Source organism: Crotalus tigris, unplaced genomic scaffold (genome assembly GCF_016545835.1).
Source record: "Crotalus tigris isolate CLP2741 ecotype Arizona unplaced genomic scaffold, ASM1654583v1 scf7180000023662.225785, whole genome shotgun sequence".
Classification (NCBI taxonomy): Eukaryota; Metazoa; Chordata; class Lepidosauria; order Squamata; family Viperidae; genus Crotalus; species Crotalus tigris.
The window spans coordinates 1-23,290 of record NW_024100106.1 but is presented as its reverse complement, the minus strand read 5'-3'; the positions used below and the strand labels follow the sequence as shown (position 1 = coordinate 23,290).

The 23,290-nt window shown below is 42.3% G+C and overlaps 2 protein-coding genes across 3 annotated transcripts in view; one reads left to right on the top strand and one right to left on the bottom strand.

Annotated features, from left to right (window-relative positions):
* The window catches only part of TPR (translocated promoter region, nuclear basket protein), a 58,884-nt gene extending 49,454 nt beyond the window's left edge, over nucleotides 1-9,430 (top strand). Inside the window, exons 44-51 of one of the 2 annotated variants that reach the window (XM_039320616.1) lie at nucleotides 565-633; nucleotides 1,655-1,746; nucleotides 2,112-2,215; nucleotides 3,501-3,596; nucleotides 4,646-4,802; nucleotides 7,406-7,524; nucleotides 8,232-8,330; nucleotides 9,211-9,430. In XM_039320616.1, coding sequence (XP_039176550.1) covers nucleotides 565-633; nucleotides 1,655-1,746; nucleotides 2,112-2,215; nucleotides 3,501-3,596; nucleotides 4,646-4,802; nucleotides 7,406-7,524; nucleotides 8,232-8,330; nucleotides 9,211-9,266 — 792 coding nt within the window. In that variant the 3' untranslated portion in view covers nucleotides 9,267-9,430. Of the gene's footprint in view, nucleotides 1-564; nucleotides 634-1,651; nucleotides 1,747-2,111; nucleotides 2,216-3,500; nucleotides 3,597-4,645; nucleotides 4,803-7,405; nucleotides 7,525-8,231; nucleotides 8,331-9,210 lie in introns of both variants that reach the window. The other variant, XM_039320615.1, reaches the window with a different exon arrangement.
* A 3-nt stretch (nucleotides 9,431-9,433) lies between these two features.
* Nucleotides 9,434-20,207, bottom strand: LOC120297690 (proteoglycan 4-like; the record flags this gene model as incomplete). Its single annotated transcript, XM_039320609.1, has 4 exons — nucleotides 9,434-9,571; nucleotides 18,229-18,354; nucleotides 18,576-18,779; nucleotides 20,051-20,207. Coding segments are annotated over 4 exons (591 nt in total), but the record flags the coding sequence as incomplete, so codon positions are not given.
* Nucleotides 20,208-23,290: the final 3,083 nt, after the last annotated feature.

Sequence of the window (23,290 nt, the reverse complement as noted above, 5' to 3'; positions counted from 1 at the left end):
AGTCAGCAGGGGCCAGTTTCAATAAAGTAGATCTTTTCAAGACAGGATGTTCTAGAATGTGATTTTAAAGTGAACCAAATTGATCTCGATTTTCTGGATTAGAGTTTGAATGTTGTAGAGTTTTATCTTTTAGACCATCTGGATGTTGCATTCCTCCCCACCAAAAAAAGAAATTCTTAAAATGCCTACACGGGCTTATTTTAAGTGGAAATATATTTTGAAGTGCCTTTGTTGAGAATGTATTCTGAGAAAATTCATTTAGTCTTTATAGTCAAGTGCAAAGCTGCATTTTCAAATAGCATATCAGCAGGCAAATTGATTTAAGAATAAGCATTTGCAGAACTGATGGTGGCTGACTTCATATTTGCATCTTGTCATTTCTTGGAAGAGCAATAACCAACATAACATTGAACCATAAATCATTATTAACAAACAACCAAATCACAATGTAAGAGTCCAATCCGTCTCAAAAAGAACAATCTACCCAATCCTATTTAAAAAAAAAACAAAACTGGTATTTTCTACTAAAGTCACTGATTTTTAAAAATTTTCTTGGCTATACAGAGGATACAAACGGCTCGGAGACAGTCTGTGGGGCGTGGACTTCAACTAACTCCAGGTATAGGTGGCATGGTAAGTAATTATTGTTATTTCTAAATGCAGAATTTGTATTTCAGCTGTGCTGTGGCAGGCCTTTTGTTTACTTACCTGCTTCCCAGCACTTTTAAATCATCCTATTGAGAGGCAGAGGTGTTATTTGAAATTAAGCTCCATTTTGATTGAAGAAAGAGTAGTATGTGTTTAATTAAAAATAATGAAATAGGCTTTGTAACAAATTCAAGCCCATCTGCTCCTGATTGAAAATCATTGTGATACTGCAGCAAATTCTTCACTCCCAGGTAGACTTTACCTCCCCTCTGGAATTTGGAATGCTTTCTCACAAATGAAATAACCTGCTCCTCTTTCATTGGGATGGCATTGTTTATCCAGCCATATAGTTTATTTTGCTTTCTGGATGGAATGTTCCTATTTTGTTTCCTACCCTTGATATAAACTAGATGGGTCAAAGGCTTATTGACAGCAAGGCGTTCAAACCGGTCAGTCCTAGAGGAGATCAACCCTGACTGCTCTTTAGAAGGCCAGATCCTGAAGTTGAAACTCAAGTACTTTGGCCACCTAATGAGAAGGAAGGACTCACTGGAGAAGGGCCTAATGCTGGGAAAGATTGAGGGCAATAGAAGAAGGGGACGACAGAGAATGAGGTGGCTGGATGGAATAGGCGTGAGCTTAAATGGACTCCAGAAGATGGTAGAGGACAGGACGGCCTGGAGGAATGTTGTCCATGGGGTCGCGATGGGTCGGACACAACTTTGCAACTAACAACAACAACAACAAAATTCTTTGAATTCAGCATGATTAGGAAATCAGTATAGAATTCTTCAGCTGACATGTTTTAATTATTCTAGAGTTTCCTCAAAGTACTAATTCACGAAGTGGTTCGGTGATCCAAGGCAGAGACCGTACAGACTTATAAAATGAATCTAGCTTTTTAAAAACCCATTTAGTAGTGGGCCCAGCATAATAGATGATGCTTTTCAAGGCAAGCAATGCAAATAGCTGTTTGTTTACAGTTTTTAAAATCTCCCTCTAGCAGCAACATTTCTTTGATGATGAGGACCGGACAGTTCCAAGCACCCCAACATTGGTGGTACCGCATCGTACAGATGGGTTCGCAGAAGCAATTCAGTAAGTGGATTCCGAGCAGCAAAAGAGCAGCAAACCTTTTTAATGTTACAGAATATTAGTATTCACTAATATATACTATTAACCTTATGCCTTGTTTGTTTGTTTGTTTGTTTGTTTGTTTGTTTAGATTGTATAAGTGGTCTTAGACAACAACCAAAATCATAATGATGACAAGTATTTAAAAACAATGAAAATTGTAGGACTCCAGTATTAAAAACCTTACAGAAATATATTTTCTATATTAATAAATTAATAAATAATTTACTGTAATTTCTTTATAATTTCAATTTTTTTCCTCCCCTAACTCTCATAGTGATGCAGAATTAGTCAATGATGGGTAAAACGGGATGTAACCTGTCTTTCAGTTCTCCTCAGGTTGCCGGAGTTCCTCGGTTCAGGTTTGGACCTCCTGAAGATATGCCACAAACCTCTGGCCAATCAGATCTTGGCCAACTTGCATCACAAGGAGGTATAGATATCTGAACTTGTGCTTCTCTTTTATATCTAGGTGATGTTTTGTTTTGTTTTGTTTTTTGTCTGCCTTCAAGTCTTGGTGACCATCGGACAAGGCCCTGCAGTTTTCTTGACAAGATTTCAGAAGTGGTTTGCTACTGTCTCCTTGCTAGGTCTGAGAGAGAGAGACAGTAGCCCAAGGTCACACAGCTGGCTTTCCTCTGGATCTCCTAGTTTCTAGCCCAGGGGTGTCAAACTACTGGCCCGCAGGCCATTGGCATCATATGGAGGCCACACCCACCCCAGTTCCGGCAATGCAAAAAAAATTGCGGTACGACACGTCACGTGATGTGGCAAGTTTGACACCCGTGTTCTAGCCTTATGCTTTAACCACTATAACAAAATAGCTCCCTTTATGTTTAGTAGGTGGCATTAAATTTAAGTCAAAAAGAACTCAAACTGGAGAACTTTCTGATGCTCTTCTAGCAGATGCTCTACAAACAAATACAAATATGAAAAAGAATCTCTGATACCAAATTCTAAGATCATTTACTGCCTCTTTGAAAGCACATACCCACACATTTCTCTACGTTTTGTTAGGATTTGCACTGATGAAATTTTCTAAATCATATAGGATACAGATATTTCAAAACAGAATAGAAAGGGACTTTGGAGGTCTTCTAGTCCAACCCTCCACTCAAGCAGGAGAACCTATACCATTTCAGATAAGTGACTGTCTAGCCTCTTCTTAAAAATCTCCAGTGATGGAGTGCCCATGATTTCTGAAGGCAAGCTGTTCCACTGGTTAATAGTCCTCACTGTCAGGAAGTTTCTCCTTAATTCCAGGTGGCTTCTCTCTTTGATCAATTTCCAACCATTGCTTCTTGTCCTGCCCTCTGGTGCTCTGGAGAATAGTTTGACCCCCTCTTCTTGGTGGCAGCCCTTCAAATACTGGAATACTGCTATCATGTCTCCCTATTTCTTCTTTTCTTTAGACTAGCCAGACCCAAGTCCTGTAGCTGTTCTTCATATGTTTTAGTCTCCAGGCCTTTGATCATCTTTTAATTGTTGCATTAAGCCTAGTATGTTAAAAAGTGCAAAAGGTTTCCCATGTAAATTGCTGTATTTTTCTCTGCTTTTTCAAAGTATGAATATTAGGTGAGTTTTCCTTTTTTTTAAAAAAAAAAAAACAATAACTTGTTTGGGCCTTTCTATTAAGGTAGCAGGGAAGCAAATGCTTTCTTGGCTGAATATTGTGCTTTTGAGTTGCATCAAAGTAATTCTTCTCAAATTCTTGATAGGTCTAGGAATGTATGAAACACCCCTCTTTCTTGCCCATGAAGAGGAATCCGGAGGTCGTAGTGTCCCTACAACTCCACTACAAGTTGCAGCACCTGGTGAGCCCAGTTTGTACAGATTCTACATTCCTAATAGTGTTATTAGACAGAATGTTTGTTGACAGAAATGGAGCTATTTGGTGGGAAACTGATGTTGATGCTTTTCATCCAGAGAAACACTGGCTGGTGGGTTCTCAAGTAGAAGTTGAAAACAAACGGGTGTCAGTAGAGAAGCAAGGCATCTGTGGTGCTAAACTTCTTACATTCTTGAACAAAGAATCCTTTATTTTTCAGGGAGCGTTAAGGGCATTTTTAGAAAAAGAAAAATCAGAAAACCTTAACTAATCTCTAGAAAATTTGTAAGTCAGTATAAGCAAAGGATCGAAGTTTATTATCACGTAACAAAAAGTGTAGTTTATGACACTCTAGTCTCTTTCCTTCCTCAGTTTCTTCCACCTCCTCTGATGCTGTGTCTATGCAGAAATAGGCATCTGTTTTTCACGTAAAATCCCACAAATCCCGAATTAGCTTCTCTCTCATCTTGATCTTGTTTCCTACCTCCAAATCAACACGCAATTCAATCTTTGTCACCACAAGGAAGGCAGAAGGCCATTGCTTTGCAACCAGGGACTTCTAAGCACAGACTACAATTTTTCTATGATTGCACTGTGTCATGAAAGCAATAAATATGTTTTTATTTATAAAATATGTTTTATAAATATGTAATACAGGAATAGGTTCATTTTTAACTTGTTTTGAGAGTCCAGGAATCATGGTGGGTAGGGTTGGTATGACTTGGCTTCACTAGGAAATTTGAGAGTGCTGGGCTTAATTTGAAAGCGATATTAAATCTTTTGAACAACTTGGTAAGATGCTACACTACCAGTGTTTAGCAACATCTTGATGCTGCCAATCGTTCTGATTGGCGTGAAACAGAAGCAAGAATATTTAACAATATAAGCGTATCTATATATAATAACACACATTTCTACTTTCCAGATTTTGGGGGGGGGGGTGTTTATAGCATTCGGTGTGATGGAGAGAGAGAAAACATTGTCTTTTTGGATAGGTTTGGCTTACACTCTGTTCTCCCCCCCCCCCATTTCCAGTGTCTGTATTTACTGAAAGCGCTTCTGCCGATGCTTCCGAGCATGCCTCCCAGTCTGTTCCAATGGTTACAACTTCCACTGGTAACTTATCAACCACTTCAGAATCTGGAACAGGTGATGATGGTGACGAGGTTTTTGTGGAGGCAGAATCAGAAGGGTAAGTTGAAGGTTTGGGTTGGCTAAGATCAGAATTTGCCTGCAAAAGCACCTGAACAAGATGGATGCAATCCAACTGAATGGCTGAAGTTCTGATCATTCGTTATCCATCACTAAAACTTTCGTATTTTTAAAACAAACGATATGAGTTTGCCCTCCTATTCCCATCTCTCCAAGAATAATATACTCTTAACATCTGTTTGGACTTGGTTCTGGGAGAGCCACTCTACCTCCCAGTCTGAGAGCCCTCTTAAGCGCTAATCTGTTTGGGTAGGAGGTGTTGTGCCATCACAGGTGGATTGCCCAAGGCAGAATTTCAATTGTACATTCCTGGCCAGAATGACTTGCATCTGGGCCTGTGGCATTCTGCCAATTATTTATTGGTAGTGATCTTTGTGAGTTGTTTTTCCTTTTTGATCCCTATTCAAGAATATAATCGCAAGAGTGGTTTTTTAAAGTTTCTTATTTGGCGGAAATGGCAAAGATTTCGGCTTTCTTGAAAGACCAATCGCAAGAGAAGTATTTTTTGGTATGGAAAAAATGGATAGACTATACAATATAAGTTGGATATAAAAAAATATTATTTAGCTTTTCAATAACTTATATTTAAAACTTAAGATATTTCATAGACTTTATAGACTTTTTAGACTTATTTTTTCCTTTTCTTTTTTTTTCTTTTCTTCTTTTCTTTTTCCTTTTTTCTATTTTCTTGTATTTCCTTGTATTTTTGTCTTTTTATATATATATTATTGTTATCTATTTTATAACTTGTTTAATTAATGTACTTAGATTTGTTTATGGTTTATATCTGTTTTATGACTTTTTGAAATTTTTTTAATTAAGCCTGTATTCAGCTCTGGGAAGGTTGGGGGAGGGTAGGGGAGGATTGGGGGGGTTTGGGGAAGGGATTTGTATTGTTTTGTAAAATCTAAAAATTTTCAATAAAAAAAAAAGAATATAATCCTTATATAAAATTGCCCTATTGGTTCCAGGGAATGATTTGCAAGTTCACTAGGGTCATAATAAAAAATAGCATCTATAGCATTCTAGTTCAGACTAGTTCTCTTCTGACATTGGGGGGTATTGAAACTTAACAGCAGGTAAAATTAGGAAACACCGGTAAATTTTGGGGGGACATTTCTATGCACCAGAATGATTTTTTTTTCTTTTATCCAACTTTGTTGGTCTGGCTAAGGCTAAGTGTAGTTAATTCTTTTTTTATTGATCATAATCTGGCTATAGAGCCACTTGAAGTAATTTTGATAGATAGGTTTGATAACTTCATTGTTCAGTTTTCACACTGTCCAGTTGAGCTTTTTGTAAAATTGACTAGATTTTCTTGGAGCAAAGCATTATTATTTTGCTCAGCTGTAATAGTAATAGTCTCAATACATACTGCTTGTAGTAAAAATAAGCAGAGAACTGACACAGAGGTGGAGAAAATCAGTGAGAGATTCACTTCAATGCTTCCATTTTTTTCCTTACCCCACCATTAAAGGGAGCAATCCTTCCAAAATAAAAGCTTCCATTCTAGTTCTCACAGATATGTTACTGTTACTTTGCTAGAACAATAAAGACGAAACCCAGGTTTCACCATTGTATATGTCAGGGTTTTTCAACCTTTTCACTCACTGTACCACTTTTAGGATATGGCAATATCCGAGTACCACCAGTCGCCTAGCAAGGTGTCAAAAACTTGATGACCAAAAAAAAAAAAAGGAAAAAAGTGATAAAGTACGGTAGTCCTCGACTTACAACAGTTTGCTTAATGATTGTTCGATGTTACAATGGCACTGAAAAAGTGCCCCCCAAGGCACAGCCGAGCAAGACACCTGCCTGCCCACCCCGCGGCGCTCTTCCTCCTGTCCGAGGTTTTCATTGTTGTTAGCATTTCTGTTGAGGATTGGCAGCGGGGATGGAGTGGGAGGGTGTTTGGTTTTTATTCCCCCCATCTGCTGGGTGGTTACAGCAGGTTTTGGTCACTTCAATGACCTTGGGACACTGACCGTCGTAAATATGAATCAGTTGCCAAGCATCTGAATGTAAATCACAAGACCCTGGAGATGCTACAATATTCCAGCTGATCAGCGTTTCTTCTGGGCTCAGCAGAAGCACCAGGATCAGCGCCGAGCTCCAGCTGGAGCCTGGCACTGAGCCCTGACAGCCCCGAAGAAGCACTGATCCTGGCGTTTCCGCTGAGCCCTGACAGCCCTGCAGCTCCAGCCATCTCTTGCTCAGGCTTGTGCGGTGCTGCCACTGGTTCAGCTCACTCCCCTCCTCCTCCTCCGCTACCACTTTTCTAGGATGGTCACGTACCACCTGCCAGGTGCCAATGTACCATAGGTGGTACCCATACCACTGATTGAAAAGCCCTGGTATATGTCATCTGTGCCATCACTAGGTGTGGTTGAACATAAAGCCTAGGCTGCTTTCAAAGTTATGATGGTTTTCTGAATAAAATTAAGATATTTCAGAGGGCCTTAAAAGCCAGGCTGTTCTCCTGGGCTCCAAGTTAGGCTGGTTGAAGCCCCTTGTGGGATATGTTTGTATATATTTCCTGTGTTGTTATTCACATTTCTTCCCTGTGCATCCCTTTGTTTATAGAATTTCTTCAGAGGTGGGTCTAGACATTGATAGCCAGCAAGAGGAGGAATCATCTCAAACTCCTGATGAATCAGATCTTCCTTCTACCAGTCAAGATCCTCCTTCTAGTTCATCTGCAGGTATATATAGCTCCATCAAATCCTGGATCTAGAGGACCATTTGGAGTACAGGTGGTCCTTAGTTAAGGACTGAAGTTATGATGGACCACCCTCCCTCCCAAAAAAAGGAATACATGGATTCATTTAACAATTGTGGCATTTACTTAACAACAACTGCACAAAAAATCATAAAGTTGGGTCTGATCAAGTGGGGTGCCTTGACTTAACAACTGTCATGACTTATGATGGAAATTGTGGTCTATGTTATAGTAATACATTGAGGACCATCTCTTCTTATAAATTTTCATTGATATGGGACATCAGACAAAGAATAATTTAGCGTGTGATGGTTTTGAATTTCTCCCCCATTACAGTTTGTATTCTAGAAAAGATTGCAGTCTGTAGATATGAAAAGGAAGGATTCTCACTAATCATTCTCTGCAACTTAAAGATCCATTAGGGCATGAACTCTGGTCATCAATCCTCCAAATGTTTGACAAAACACTTTAAAAGTATACAGGAATTTGCTTGTATTTCCATTCATTGAAGTGTCATACAAAAATAACCATTCACATGATCTACAAAGTTGCATGTAGAAAAAAAAACCTGGTACTCATTTTCTAGTTAAAGATTTTATTTGTTATACCCACACAGTCCTGCAGTACAAAAATCAGGAATAATACTTCTATGACTATGAGAAAATCAATACCCCACTATTTCTTTTCCAGATACAAGCAGCAATCATCCCAAACCCTTCCGACGCGTTAGACTTCAGCCCCCAACCTTAAGGGCTGGAGTCCGTGGTCGTCAGTTTAATAGACACAGGGGTGAGTATATTTCAATCACAGTGGGGCTTAGTTAACTAAGTTACGTTACTTACTGTTGAGAAAAATGAACTACGCATACAGCATAAACATTTTTGAAAAATGTAGGATTTTTCCCCCTGCTAGCTTACATATTGTAAGAGAGGAAATGGCAGAACCTGGGGGCAGAGTGAAAAGAGCAATCAGTCTGGAATCTGTACGTAGTCACAAGCAAACTAGATCTAATCCCCTTAAGTGCCGTTGACCCTTATCTAACTTACGCAGGTGCTGAGCCTTAGTTTAGAAGATTCCTAGGCATAAGCTTTTAGTGATAAATCAGCTTATATACCAACTAATGAGTTATTTCAGTTACAAAGAAAATTAAAACATTTAAAGAAGATCAAGAACAGAACAAGACTCGTGACTCACAGTAAAATTAGATGGACTTAAAAAAGAAATAGTGATTTCTAAGCTGAAACTTTTTAAAAATTGAAAATCTTGTTAGAAGCAATATTTGCAATTACTAGAAGAAGCTGTTTGTGTTAAAATATGGATGTTAATTTTACTTAGTGGTAATGTTAAGACCTCATTTTTGCTAATCATGTTGCTGTAATTTCCAGAAATCCCAAAGCTTGTTCCCATTAATATTTGAAGGAACTTTAGGATATTTCCCATTCAGCTTCCTGATCTAGACTTGGTTAAGATGGGTGTAATGGAATAGAATTCTCCACTCCAAATTGAGGATGTGTTGGCTGTTAAGCTTTTGACAATGATATTCAAGATAAGATATGGAATGATTATTTTACAGTAATAATAGTGGCAGGGAAATTCTTGTAGATGGTTGAAATATCAAAAGGCAAATGAAAATTGAAAAATATATATAACTGCTGTATCTTTCTTGCAGGTATAACTCATGCAATGGGTGGCAGAGGAGGCCTGAACAGAGGCAATATTAACTAAATGCTGTACAAATTTTGGAAATGGTGTATACTGTTTAGTCTGCTTTTATTCTGCATTAGTATAATAGCTGCCAAGCTTAAAGCAGTCTTTTTTTAAATGTTAAAAAAAGATTGTTGTATGAACATTTGGTTGTCTTTTATTAATAAAAAATAGAGAAACTGTCACACAAAAGTATCTCTTTCAGGTCTTTGAGTTTCCAAATTATTCTGCAGGACACTTGAACCAAGCATTAGACACAGTCTGCCCAGTTTGCGTTGTAACTGGTCTTGCTATTCTGCTGCCCACATCCAAGCTGTAGTAGTTATCTGAAAGGGAATGGAACGGGAGAACAGGGCTGTTAGATCACATCTCACAAGTATTAACAGTTGAAAAACCATGGATAATGTGTATCCTCAGTTCAAGGTGAGCATTTCTTTCCATGCAATTTCAGTTGTTTGGAAAGAGGCAATGAGACAGCCCCCCACCCCCGTTTCACAGCTTGCAGAAGAAACCTTGGTACTTCATAGATTGCTCCAGTGGACAGATAGCATTGGGCAACTCAAGCAATTGGAAGATGAGTGGACTAAGGTACATTTGCCTCATTTATGTGCTCACGTTGGGAAAAATGGGGTTGAATTTTCAGTCAGAAAGAAACCCTAGAAAATTCAGTCAAATCAAACCAGGGACTAAGGTTTTCTTTCAGTACCACTCTGTTTAAGTACTACAGGCTTCCTTCAAAAAAAAGTCAGGGAAAGAAACCCCATCTATGAAACAGCCCAGTGATGTTATAAGCACGCGAGACATTTTAAAGAGTAAAGGAGGATGGAAGAAACCTCTAGACCAGTGATGGCAAACCTTTTAGAGACTGAGTGCACAAACTGCAACCTAAACCCTACTTATTTATTGCCGGGTGCCAGGTGGGCGTGGCCCACTGGGTGGTCGTGGCTGTGGTGGTCATGGCAGATTGGGTGGATGTGGTCAAAGTGTTGCTCGTGGGGAGGGACGCCTGTGGGGGTGGGCAGGGTTGGGGGAGATCCAGGGGGTCTCTGGCAGTTGGGGCAGTAGGCAGAAGGCTCGTCCTGAGGGGTGAGGCGAGGCAGGGCAGAGGTGCCATTGCCATGGGGCAAGGCAAGAGCCAGGGCAGCTGCTGCCTGACACCATCGGCCCCCTGCACACACAGGCCAGCGAGCTGCAGCCCGCCACCAGCAGTTCAAAGAAGCCACCTCTGAGCTGGATGGCCGGCCAACAGCTGAGGAGGCGATACAGTGGGTCGTGCCCAGGAAAAGGAGAGCATGTGTAAGGACCCACCCCACTTTGCATCTTAAGAAGACAGAACTCTTGGAATAATTCTTCCAACAGGAATCCTTTATTAAGAGAAAATGGTTGCAGGCATGCTAGACAGGACTTGGGGTCCAAGCTCTCCCATTCAAGGTTTTAAGGGGTTCCCCAGTAGTCCCACCCAATCAACCCCCCTTCCAGTGATAGTTTCAAGTATCACAATTCCACCCCTTTCTTCTTTCTTCCGTCTGGATGGAGACTTCAGATAACTACATGAAAGGCAACTTACCCTCCTTTGGTATGTTAACGCTTCGAGGTTACAATAAACACACATTCAGCATTCAGCTCTTTGAAGTGTAAAGAAGGAAGTGAGGGCCATAAAGCCCCTTTGTTCTCCCCCTTCTCTCCCTCTTATGGCAGAATCCAGAGAAGGCAGAATTGGGAGTTTCTATATTTGATAATTTAAAGATGAAATATAATTGGATTCTGACATCCGGCCCCTCTTAACAATAAGAGAGATCCACCTGAAAGAAAACACAAGTATAAAATTTAGTCAGGCTTGTTAGGATACTCTGTGTGAAACTTCTTCAATAGCTTCGGGGCTCTGACATGACGTTTATGGACCCACTCATTTTGTGAGGGAGGGAGGTGTTTCCAGGCAACTAGGTACTGAGTTGCTCCATGATATCTCCTAGAGTCAAGGACTTCCTTTATTTCGAAGTGTTGTTCACCCTCCACCATGATTGGAGGTGGTGGGGGGGGGGATTTTTGGCCGTAGAGGTGACTGATGCTCTCTTTTCAGCAAGCTGCAATGAAAAATTGGGTGTATTTGCCTGAGATTTTTGGGTAATTCTAATTCTACTGTTACTGGATTTATGATTCTTTTAATTGGAAAAGGTCCTATGTATTTTGGTCCAAGTTTTTTACAGGGCTGTAGGGACTTTAGGTATTTTGTAGATAAGTACACCATCTCTCCTATAATGAATGGTGTAGGCTCAACCCTTTTTTTATCGGCTTGTGTTTTGTAAGCCTGCCTAGCTTCATCTAGTGCTTTTCTGACTATTGGCCAGGTGTTTTGTAATTTTTCCATCCATTCTTTCAGCGAGGGGATCGTTGGTTCGTTTGGGGTTAATTCTGGCATGGGGTTGAAACTTTGACCGGTGGCTATTTGAAAAGGAGTGTAACCTGTGCTGGAGTGGACTGCATTATTGTAGGCAACTTCTGCAAAGGGGAGTAAGTCCGCCCACTCGGTCTGCTGGAAACTAAGAAAACATCTTAAATATTGCTTAAGTACTGAGTTCATTTTTTCAGCCCCCCCATTTCCTTGAGGGTGGTGGCTAGATGTCAGTCCCTGAGTGGTTCCTAAGAGGGATAAAAATTCTTTCCAAAATGCAGACGTAAATTGCACCCCCCTGTCAGAGATGATGCGTTGGGGTGCCCCATGCAATCTGTAAATGTGTTGGATGAAAAGTTTTGCTAAGGCTTTTGCAGTGGGAATCTTTTGGCAAGGGATAAAGTGCACCTGTTTGGAAAACAAGTCCGTGACCGTCCAGACCACAGTATTCCCATTGCTTTCTGGCAATTCCACTATAAAATCCATGGCTATTTCTCTCCAGGGGGCTGAGGGACTTGCCACTGTTTGCAATAGTCCTGGCACTTTCCCTTGCAACCTCTTTGCCGTGGCACATTTTGGACAACTGGCTATATAACTTTCAATGTCCTTTTTCATGGATGGCCACCAAAATTGCCGTTTAATTAAATGTAAAGTTTTTACAAATCCAAAATGCCCTGCTGATTTTGTGTCATGGCAAAGTTGCATGAAAGTTAGTCTTTGAGTTGTTGGTATATATAACTTTTCCCCTACCCAAGGCAATCCGTCTCTCATTGTGCACACATGTTTGTTTTTCTGGAACCAATCATCTGTTTCCAAACTTTTTCTGAATTCAATCCCAGTTTGGCTGTCCAGTTGTGGTTTTATTTTGGCTTGGGTTCTTGTGGTTACTGGCGCTGCCAGTTGTGACTCTGCCATTATTGGTCTAGAGTCTGTGGTTCGTGCGCTGTTATATTGGGGCATGCGAGATAGTGCATCTGCCAGGAAGTTCTTTCTTCCTGGTAAATGTTTGAGCTTAAATTGGAATTGGTGAAAATGCTGGGACCAGCGGGCTTGTTTGGGTTGAGTTTCCTGGAAGTTTTCAGGGCTTCTAAATTTTTGTGATCAGTCCATACCTGGAAGGGGATTTTGTTGCCTTCCAGGAACTGTCGCCACGTGAGTAATGCCCAACGTATCCCATAAGCCTCCTTCTCCCATACGGGCCAGCGCTGTTCTGTTTCCGTGAGTTTCTTAGATGTATATGCACAGGGTTGCAATACTGCATCATCATTTTCTTGTAATAGCACAGCCCCCACTGCCACATCACTTGCATCTGCCTGTATTATGAAGGGTTTGTCCATGTCTGGGTGCCTTAGTACTGGTTCGGCAGAAAAAAGTCTCTTTAGTCTCTCAAACGCTGCTTGGCACTCCATTGTCCATGTTAGTGGCTGGCTAGGTTTTACTGAGGATGTTCCCTTCGTTTTTAGTAAGTTAGTGAGGGGCAAGGCTATCTGTGCAAATGAGGGGATGAATTGGCGGTAAAAATTTGCAAAGCCCAGGAAACTTTGTAGTTGCTTTCTTGTGCGGGGTGGTGCCCATTCTAATACTGCTCTGACCTTCTCTGGGTCCATTTCAATGCCCTGTGGGGATATGCGATAGCCTAGGTAGTCTATCCTTTCCTGGTGGAATTCGCATTTTGAGAGTTTGGCATATAGGTGAGCGGCTCGCAGCTTCTTTAAAACCGCTCTGACAAGTTTGACGTGTTCTTCTTTTGTTTCAGTAAAGATAAGAATGTCGTCCAAGTAAACAAGGACCCCCTTAAACAGGTGCTCCCTTAGAACGTCATTGATTAATTGCATAAAGACTGCAGGGCCCCCTTGTAATCCAAATGGCAAGACTTTGAATTGATAGCACCCCATGGGGCAGTTAAATGCAGTCTTCCATTCGTCCCCTTCCTTGATTCTCACGCGATAGTAAGCTTCCCTTAAGTCTAGTTTAGAAAAAATTTTCCCTTTCGATAGGTGTGACAGCATGTCTTTCATGAGGGGCAGCGGGTATAGGTTGCTTTCACTGATTGTGTTCAGGGCCCTATAATCCACGCATAAACGTAAAGAGCCATCCTTCTTCTCTCTAAAAAGGACCGGGGCAGCCACTTTAGGCTTGGCTGGCTCAATGAAACCTCTCTCCAGGTTTTTTTTTTATAAATCTTTCCATTTCCTCCTTCTCCTTTGGGCTCATGGAGTATAATCTGGGCTTCGGGAGTTTTGCCCCAGGCTTGAATTCAATGGTACAGTCTGTGGGTCGGTGGGGGGGAAGCTCATTCGCCCTCTCCTCACTGAAGACTTCAGCAAGGTCCCTATATTCCTCTGGTATTTCTGTTAATCTTTTTTCCTCTCCTATGGATGCTTTTTCTATTCTTGATTCTGGTAGCCTCCCTTGGGGTTTTAAGTCCATAGGGTCCCCCTTCGGGAATTTGATTTCTGTCGTCCTCCAATTTACCCAGGGGTTCCATTTTTTCAACCATTCCATCCCTAGAATCATTGGGCATTCCATACCTGGGGTCACCACAAACGTTAAGTCCTCTTCATGGTTGCCCAGGGAGAGTGTATTGGCAGAGTGGCTAGGGTAGCTGGTACCCCCCCTGCTATGGATCCATCTAGCTGGCCAAATGAGATTGGTTGTTCCAGTCTCCTGGATGGGATGCCCAGATTCCCCACTAGTGTTGGGCTAATGAGGCAGCGGGTGCAGCCAGAGTCTATTAAGGCTTTCACCTTCACAGCTTCGGGCATGGGGGGGATTAATATAGTCACTGTTTTGAAGATGGGTGTGATGCATCCACTTACCAGGGGTTCGCCCTCCGAGCTGTCATCTGAGGCATCCACCGGCCCTGTGGTGTAGGCTGGAGTCCTTTCCCCTTGGTGAGCAGAGGTGGGGGTTTCTGCAATTTCCATCATTCTCATGGCCGTTTCTTTTGGCTTAGCTGAATACTTTCCGGGTTTGTTGATTTGGGATCTGTCTGGGTTGTGCTGGGGGGCCTTTGAGCGGCATTCTACAGCTCGATGCCCTTCTCTTCCGCACTTGAAACACCCCATTTGCTTCTTGGCTGTAGCCGATGATTTCACCGGTTCGTGTGTCAGCTCAGGCGGGGGGCGGCTCCATTGTTTTCCTCGGCGGTGCCTCTTCAATATGTCGATCTCTGCTTCCTCTGCCAAGACGTACCATTCCTCAAGTCGATGTGGGTCCCCTCGGGGCAGGCAAGCATCATATAGATCATAGTTTAGTCCGTCTTTGAAATGGCCAAGGAGGATGTCTTCTGGCCAATTCAGTTTGCTGGCAATGGCCCGAAATCTTGTGTATACTCAGCCACTGGGCGTTTGCCCTGCCTCATCGTTGTTATTCTTTCACGGGCTTTGCGATCAGCCAGGGGGTCTTCAAATCGTCTTCTCAAAGAGGACATGAAACGGTTGAAGTTACTGAGTTCTGGGGCATTGGAGTCATGCAAGTTCACTACCCAATCCGCAGCTGGTCCATCCAGGGCAGATTGCACGATCCGGATGCGGGCTTTGTCGCTGGGAATATCCTGCCCATATTCCTCCATGTAGCTGAGGACTTGGGTTAGAAAAAACCCCAAGCGTGTTGGCTCCCCTTTGAATTTCACTTCCAACGGTGGACGTCTTGGAATGGATCGGTGCCTCTGTTGTGGGTGGTAGTGCCTTCCGTCCAGATTGCCATCTGTGGTCCGGTAGGGGGTGGGAGCTCCTGGATCAGTAGATGTCCCTGGGGTTGCAGGTTCCATGTCCCCCTCGGTGTCTCTCCCTTTGCGGCTCCAGGAACTGGGGCGGCCGTAGGGTTCAGTATTCTCCTCTCCTAGGGAGCTGAGAGTTCTCTTCATCAGGTCAATAGCTTTCTCTAGGATCCAGTCTGAGTACGGTGCCCAGCTTCCTCCCTCTTCACTTGCGTGCAGGGATTTCTCCATCTCCTGCTTCCATTCTGGTTGCTTGGTCCCCCGTCTCAGGGTCACCTTTCTTGATTCCTTTCCCCACTCACTTTTCTTTCCAACGCCCATTGACCAGCGAGGCTTGTGGTCCCGTGTCTCCACCACTTCTTCTCCCTGAGGAATCTGACCTCTCGGATCCCAACATCTGGCAAGGTTCCAACTGGGTCAGCGGCTCTCTTTCCAGGGAGTTTTCCCCCTCTCTTGCTCCATTGTCTGACATGGTAAATTTTTGCAAAATCCCCCGGCAAGGGTCTTCCTTCCAGGTGGATTAATTTTGCAAGTCCTGTCTAATGTAAGGACCCACCCCACTTTGCATCTTAAGAAGACAGAACTCTTGGAATAATTCTTCCAACAGGAATCCTTTATTAAGAGAAAATGGTTGCAGGCATGCTAGACAGGACTTGGGGTTCAAGCTCTCCCATTCAAGGTTTTAAGGGGTTCCCCAGTAGTCCCACCCAATCAACCCCCCTTCCAGTGATAGTTTCAAGTATCACAATTCCACTCCCTTTTCTTCTTTCTTCCGTCTGGATGGAGACTTCAGATAACTACATGAAAGGCAACTTCCCTCCTTTGGTATGTTAACACTTCGAGGTTACAATAAACACACATTCAGCATTCAGCTCTTTGAAGTGTAAAGAAGGAAGTGAGGGCCATAAAGCCCCTTTGTTCTCCCCCTTCTCTCCCTCTTATGGCAGAATCCAGAGAAGGCAGAATTGGGAGTTTCTATATTTGATAATTTAAAGATGAAATATAATTGGATTCTGACAGCATGCAAGGCCAGGAGGGATGGGACAAGGGGAGGGAAACCAGCTGTGCCAGGATGCATCCGACCACGTGGGACCTCAGCAAGTTAGCAAGCAACTGGTTGAAGAGGGACAGTTGTCATCTCCGGGGTATGGCGCGAGTGCCCACAGAGAGGGCTCTGAGTGCCGCCTCTGGCACGAGTACCATAGGTTCGCCACCACTGCTCTAGACCATCTTAAACTTTTAGAAAATGCAAACTCTTCCTACCTCACTGTCAATACCTCTTGTTCTTTACCCAGAAAGGACAAATGTTAGCCAACTATGGTCCTGCTAGCGTTTATCTATCTATTATCTATTGAGATAAATGGTTCTATTGAGAGCAAAGTATCCAAATTCAGTTGCAGCATGATTCATGGGATTAGATTTAATATCCTGTTTAATCCAGGCTATCTGATTTTACATCTCACACAAAGTCGTGTTTTTCTTTCAAATTTGCCTTGCACATTTTGGCCAATTCCTAATTTAAAACTCCTGTTTTAAAATATCAGTTGCAGCAAAAAAAAAAAAAAAAAGAATGTTTTACACTGCACAACACTTGCTACTGTAAGATACAGTTGCTATCAAAAAGCGAACAATAACACTGTTTTGTTATTTTGAATGGTATAAATGATATAAAGGCATATTTCTCAAAAAAATCACTGTAAGATAGTACTTCTAAGCTAAATAAATAAATAGAGATGAATTTTTATTTATTTAATATTTCTGAACAGGTGGCGACATTGTTCTTAGATGGCCAAGCAAGGTCAGATTAGTACTACAACAAGAGAGTTACTCTGAATGTTACGGTTGTATATACTAGGAAACCAGGATCCATGAACACCAGCTGGTAGTCAAATGCCATGATCCAAAATCCTTAATTTCTATCCCATACCGACACCAAACAGCACCAGTTCAATTGGAGCAAAAATCATCAGCCACGCTACCACCCATCACGCTTGTGAGTTCATCAAAGCCTGGCATTCCATCAACAGATACTTGACCTATAACCAGCCTACGAACCCCTCAAAATCCAAATCAACCGCACAGCTAACCAGAGAGAGCACTGACCCTCAACCATCCCACACAAGGCCCCCAACCAACTCTTGACCTCCCAGTGAGCCTCAACTGATGCTAACCTCCCAAACACAAGACCAATTACAAGACCCCACTTGACACATCCACACCTAACTCATCACAAGACCTCATACTTGACCACACGAAGCCCTTACAAACAGAAGAACACTGACATCCCCTAAACTCCACTGAAGATGTTACCTAGCCTGGTAATGAAACATTCAGAAACCAACCCACAAGCTCGGAGAATGAACCTTCACCCTTATCCTATACCTGAGCTACAGATATCCGCCATTATTGCAATTCCTTAAAAATTTTCTGGATAAAGGTAATGGCAAGCCTCTTCCATAACTATCAAGAAAATTCCATGGATGTGGTTTTCAGGAGTCAAGTCAGATTCCAGGACCTTTACTGAGTTTTTTGATAAGCTTTGAGTGTAGTACCTGGTAGCCTATGAAAGAATGTAGTTTCATTCCACCCAAAGAAATCCGTTATCAAGTGTATGTTATATATATGTACAATAAAATGGGACTGTAAAAATGGCTACTCAGCAATTATTTCATATTTGAAATTCATATTCATGTGAACCGTATATGTTTCTCTGTTTTCAAAGCTATATTTTTGTCCAGCCCTTCAAACTGTTTTTAAAAATAGACTAGAAGTGTGGTATGTGGCTATTCTGAAACTGAGAATCTCGAGGAATACAACAGCTTCAAATAGCTGGCACCATCTGAAGTGATTGTCATACAACCACAACATACCTTTTGCGAAGGCATAGTAATCATATCCATCCACCTTCTCTTCATTAGGAACAGAGATAACAGAATTAAATTCTTTCGGAAATCCTCTCCAATATGACGTAATTTTAACCTCTGGCTGCAGTATTCCTGCAAATACAAAACCATCTCTTGAGATTAGGAAGATGATATGAAACCATTCAGAAGATGTCTTAATGGCACACAAGCCCTGGGACAAAGTGTTTAAAGAGCAAGATATCATCAACCTCCATAGGGTTAGGCTGCTTCATACGGAGCTCATTTTTCGAACTGTAGCATTGCACAACCCAATTGAACCGTAGCCTCCAAACAAGTCAAAACAAGGACCATGCCTGTCAAATGATGGGTGATCCGAATGACTGGGTAGTGCCTTATTCGGATGCTTCGGAAGATCTGACGAGATTGTACTGCACGTCCAAAGCGCCTCTGCCTCAGAACCAAAGTCTTTGGTTTATAAATCGGATAATTCACAGTTACAACTTTCTTCTTACACTTCTTTGGTTTTTGCTTGTAGGTATATTGTTGAACATTGCCACCTAGAGTAGAAAAGTAATACAGTGAAACCTAGTTTTTAAGTAACTAGTGTAATAACTGATTACATTTCACAAATGATATAGATTGCAGGATTTTTTTTAAAAAAAAAATGCAAATTTAAGTGCCTCATCCTAATTACTTAGCATTCAGTGGATTTGTACATTACTGTGTTCAGGGAAGAGTCTGGATGGAAATTTGGCTTGTGGCAGCCAAACTGCTAAATGAACGAGATGGTCCATTAAATCAAACAGGAGTAAAATATCCTTAAATTATTTTGATTTCAAAAACAACTGTGATAGGGGGACCATATTAATTGTTTATATGCAATAAAATGAATGCAAATGCAGTAAGGCAACAATTAAAATAATATTTTTGATAGAGGAAGAAGCTTAACAGTATTAAACAATAACCAGACTTAAAAATACATGTTTAAATTGTTAGATATAGCCATTTAAAATCTTTTGATCAGTGAGAATAAAGTAGCAACACATTTTTTTTAGTTTAAGGAATTTTTTTTTAAAAAAAATCTGAATGCTGTGGATGTTATTTTAACATGTTGCCACATTCATGAAATGTCTAATGCAGGGGTTTTCAACCTTGGCAACTTTAAGACTTGTGGACTTCAACTCCCAGGAATTCTGAGGAGTTGAAGTCCTCAGAGGCTGAGGAATTCTGGGAGTTGAAGTCCACAAGTCTTAAAGTTGCCAAGGTTGAGAACCCCTGGTCTAATGCTTAGTTCATCCCATTGCTTCCCTTTGAAATGACTACTTTCCTGCTGATTTAATTAAGTCACTTATTTGACTTAAGCATCAAAGACTGTCGTTTTTGTGCTGAATGACAGCTGTACCAGCAAGAGAAAAGCCTGCAATGCAATATATTTCAAAGAAATCAGCTTCATTAGTTAGGTTTTAACCGCACCTTCCCACTAAGTCCTGCAGTATTGCTCTATTGTGGTCCAGGGTGTTCCTGGGAGAGAGCAAATGTCAAGTGTTATACATTTCCAGCAGGAATATATGTGAAGGTCATCCCACTTCACAGCTAAAATCCCACTGTGCAGCCACCTTTATTGGGCAGAAGCCATATAAGAAAATGCTGGAGGCAAATGATCACTTTAGCGACAATGGCAAAAGCATCAATGCAGACTACACAAGAAAAGAACAGTGGTAAACCACTCCTGTATTTTTACCAAGACAACCCACATAGATAGAGAATATAAAAGGATTTACCGCTTTCTTTAATGCACCTGATAGACACGGGAAAACAACAGACCTACCTTCTTTGAAAAAATGCACAGATTCTGGCCTGCTTCTGTACTGGGCCACAGAAAGAGCTCCCATAATTTTCCCATTCAGTCCTCGAAATCCTTTTACAATCAGCTTAGGATAGCCAGCATCCATTATATCATTGGTGAAGCGCCAGTATTGGGGCCCCTGAAAAGTATAAAGTTAGCTGAAGTTACATCAATACCTAAGGCAAACGTTGCATTAGACTCTGATGCAACTTGTAATTTGTTCATGAAGAAATGGAACACGGGGCTTGAAAGATTTTTTTTTTCTACAGAGAAAAACATGGGAGGAAAATATAAAAGTCCACTGGAGGCGTGTAGCCAATGAATTTAAATAAATAAACTATTGATAAAAATCTAAGGGGTCTTTAAAATAGGTATGCATGATTTACTTATTGCTTTTATTAGCCTTATTACTTATTGTTTTTATTAGCCTTATTACCACTTTTCATGACTGAATGCTAGCTTAAAAGCACAATTGCAATCCTATACAAATCAATTTAAAGTAGAATTGACTTGTAGAAGTTTGCATCTGGAATTCTGTTCGGAACCAACCAAATCCCCCAGAGAGTACAAGCCATCACTAAGAATGTCCTCCCACTATGTGTTGATGGTTGATTGAAAAACACGGTGAAGTATATAACATGGAAGAAACAGCAATCAAGTTTTGCTTCTAATACAGGAAGTTATAGCCGTTACTAACCAATTGTGGAGTTATGGTAATTGCAGAGTCAAGTGCTTTTACCAGTAGCTCCAGGCTTCCATATCACTCCAGAGAAACCAGAAATAAGGGAGCTTATTTCTGGTTTCTCTAATCTACAGTAAATGCAACTCCCAATGAATGCAGTAGAAATGCAAGTGAAAGTCTTGCAACATTGGCAGAGAAGAGTAACAGAAACCAGAGTGTTGAGTAGCTATGGAAAGTCTAAGATTGCAACTGGCAGTTACAGGCTAAATGACTTCTTAGAATAGAATAGAGCTGGAAGGGACCTTGGAGGTCTTCTAGTCCAGCCCCTGCTCAAGCAGGAGGACCTATACCATCTCAGACAAGTGACTATCTAACCTCTTCTTTAAAATCTCCAGTGATGGAGTGCCCACGATTTCTGGAGGCAAGCTTGTCCTCACTGTCAGGAAGTTTCTCCTTAATTCCAGGTTGCTTCTCTCTTTGATCAGGACAAAGCTGGACAAGAAACAATGGTTGGAAACTGATCAAAGAGAGAAGCTACAGATCCATCTGGTGGTATATTGTCTACTCTATTCCATCTTTTTCTAGCTTACTAAGGAGTAGGTTGTGGTCTACTTTATCAAATGCCTTACTGAAATCTAAGTATACCACATCCACAGCATTAGACTGGTCTACTAGTTTAGTCACTTTATCAAAGAATGAAATAAGATTGGTTTTGCATGATCTATTTTTAACAAACCCGTGCTAGCTACTAGTTATAACTTTGTTTGCTTCTAGTTGTTCGCAGTTTTATTATCGTTTTTAGGATCTTCCCAGGTATTGATGTTAAACTGATTGGTCTGTAGTTTCCTGGGTCCATTTTTCCCCCTTTCTTGAAGATGGGAACTGTTATGTCCCGAGCCTTTGCAAACGGCTCGGGCGTTTGCAGGCAGTCCCGGGCAGGTGCAAAGCTGCCCGGGACCAGACAGGCTGTCGCCAGCGCCGTGCGCATGCGCGGGTGCTGGCGCGGGAAAAGTAACCCATTTACCCGGGAGTTGCCTATATAAGAGGCTGCGAGGCGTTTGGGCGAGGCTGAAGCCATCTTCCTGTAAGCTGAACGCTGAATAAAAGAAACTGAGAACTCCAGCTGCTTCTCGTGTCTGTTTTCCCGCCACGGACTCAACACTGGCGACGAAGGTGGGATGCCTTGCACTACCTGGAAAGGAAGAAGTGTAAGCTTACCCAAGGAGTCCTGAGCGGCGGAAGAGGAACGGCGTCGACTCGGCAGCTGCCCGCCAATCCGGTGCGCATTCGGGGGTAGGCTGGCTGATAGACCCGTCTCCTGAAGATCCGAAGATGGCGAAAATCGGAAGGCTTTCGGAATTCGACGTCTCACATCCAGAGCGGTGGGAGTCCTACGTATCCAGAATGGAGAACTACTTCAAGGCAAACCAAGTGAGGGAAGATAGCTTGAAGGCCGCCACCCTGCTTTGCGTTTGCGGCCAAGACGCCTTCGAAATCGCAGAAAATCTTGTAGCACCTGTTCCAGTAGAGTCTGTAAGCCACGCAGACCTGAAGAAGCTGCTGAAAGAGCACTTCCACCCCAAGGTGTCCGTTATCTCATGGCGCCACACCTTCGAGCAGAGGGATCAACGGTCCGGTGAAACAGCCAAGGAATACATCGCCGCGCTACGGAAGGCGCCAAGCCCTGCGAGTTCAAGGACCTCGAGGAACGACTGAGGGACCGATTCGTGTGCGGGTTAAGGCATCGCGAGCTACAACAGAGACTTTTCGCTAAGGAAGAATTATCCTTCCAAGACGCCTTAAGGGAAGTCACCGCAGAAGAAGCAGCAGGCGTCCATCAAAAACATGCGGCCGATCAGAAACAGTGCAGAGGCGCGTCCGTGCACCAGGAAGACGTCCGACGAAACTCCGAGGAGGATCCGGACGAGGAAGTCGACCGTCTACACCCCGCGAAGGAAGAGAACCAGAAGGGAAGCTCTTCGGCTCCGCTCAAGTGCATCGGCTGTGGAGGTCGCCACAGAAGAACCGACTGCAAGTTCCGCTCCGCTACCTGCCGGGCATGCGGTAAACAAGGGCACATTGCAGCTGTGTGCCTGGGCCGACGAAAGGCACAACCCCAAGAAGAACGCCTGAAGGGTACCAGATTCCCCAGCCAGAATAGGGTAGGTTTTTGCGCTTCGCGAAGAAGCATCTGTAGAACAGGCACACACAAGCCCATGAAGAAAAAGCTGTCACTCAACGTGAAGCTACAAGGGGTTCCATTATCTATGGAACTAGACACCGGGTCTGCCCTGTCCATCATTTCATTGCATACATTTAGGAAGATTTGTTCCAGAAGTGGGTCTAAGGCCAAGTTAAGGCCTTCTGATATTGTATTAACAGATTTACAGAACTCAAGAGTGTGTGTTAAGGGGGAGGCCACCCTTAACGTGCAATACAAGAGTTTTGAAGGTCCACTAGACTTATTAGTAGTAGGGGGTGAACGAACGAGTCTCATAGGACTCGATTGGTTTGAGGCCATGGGGATACACGTCACAGGA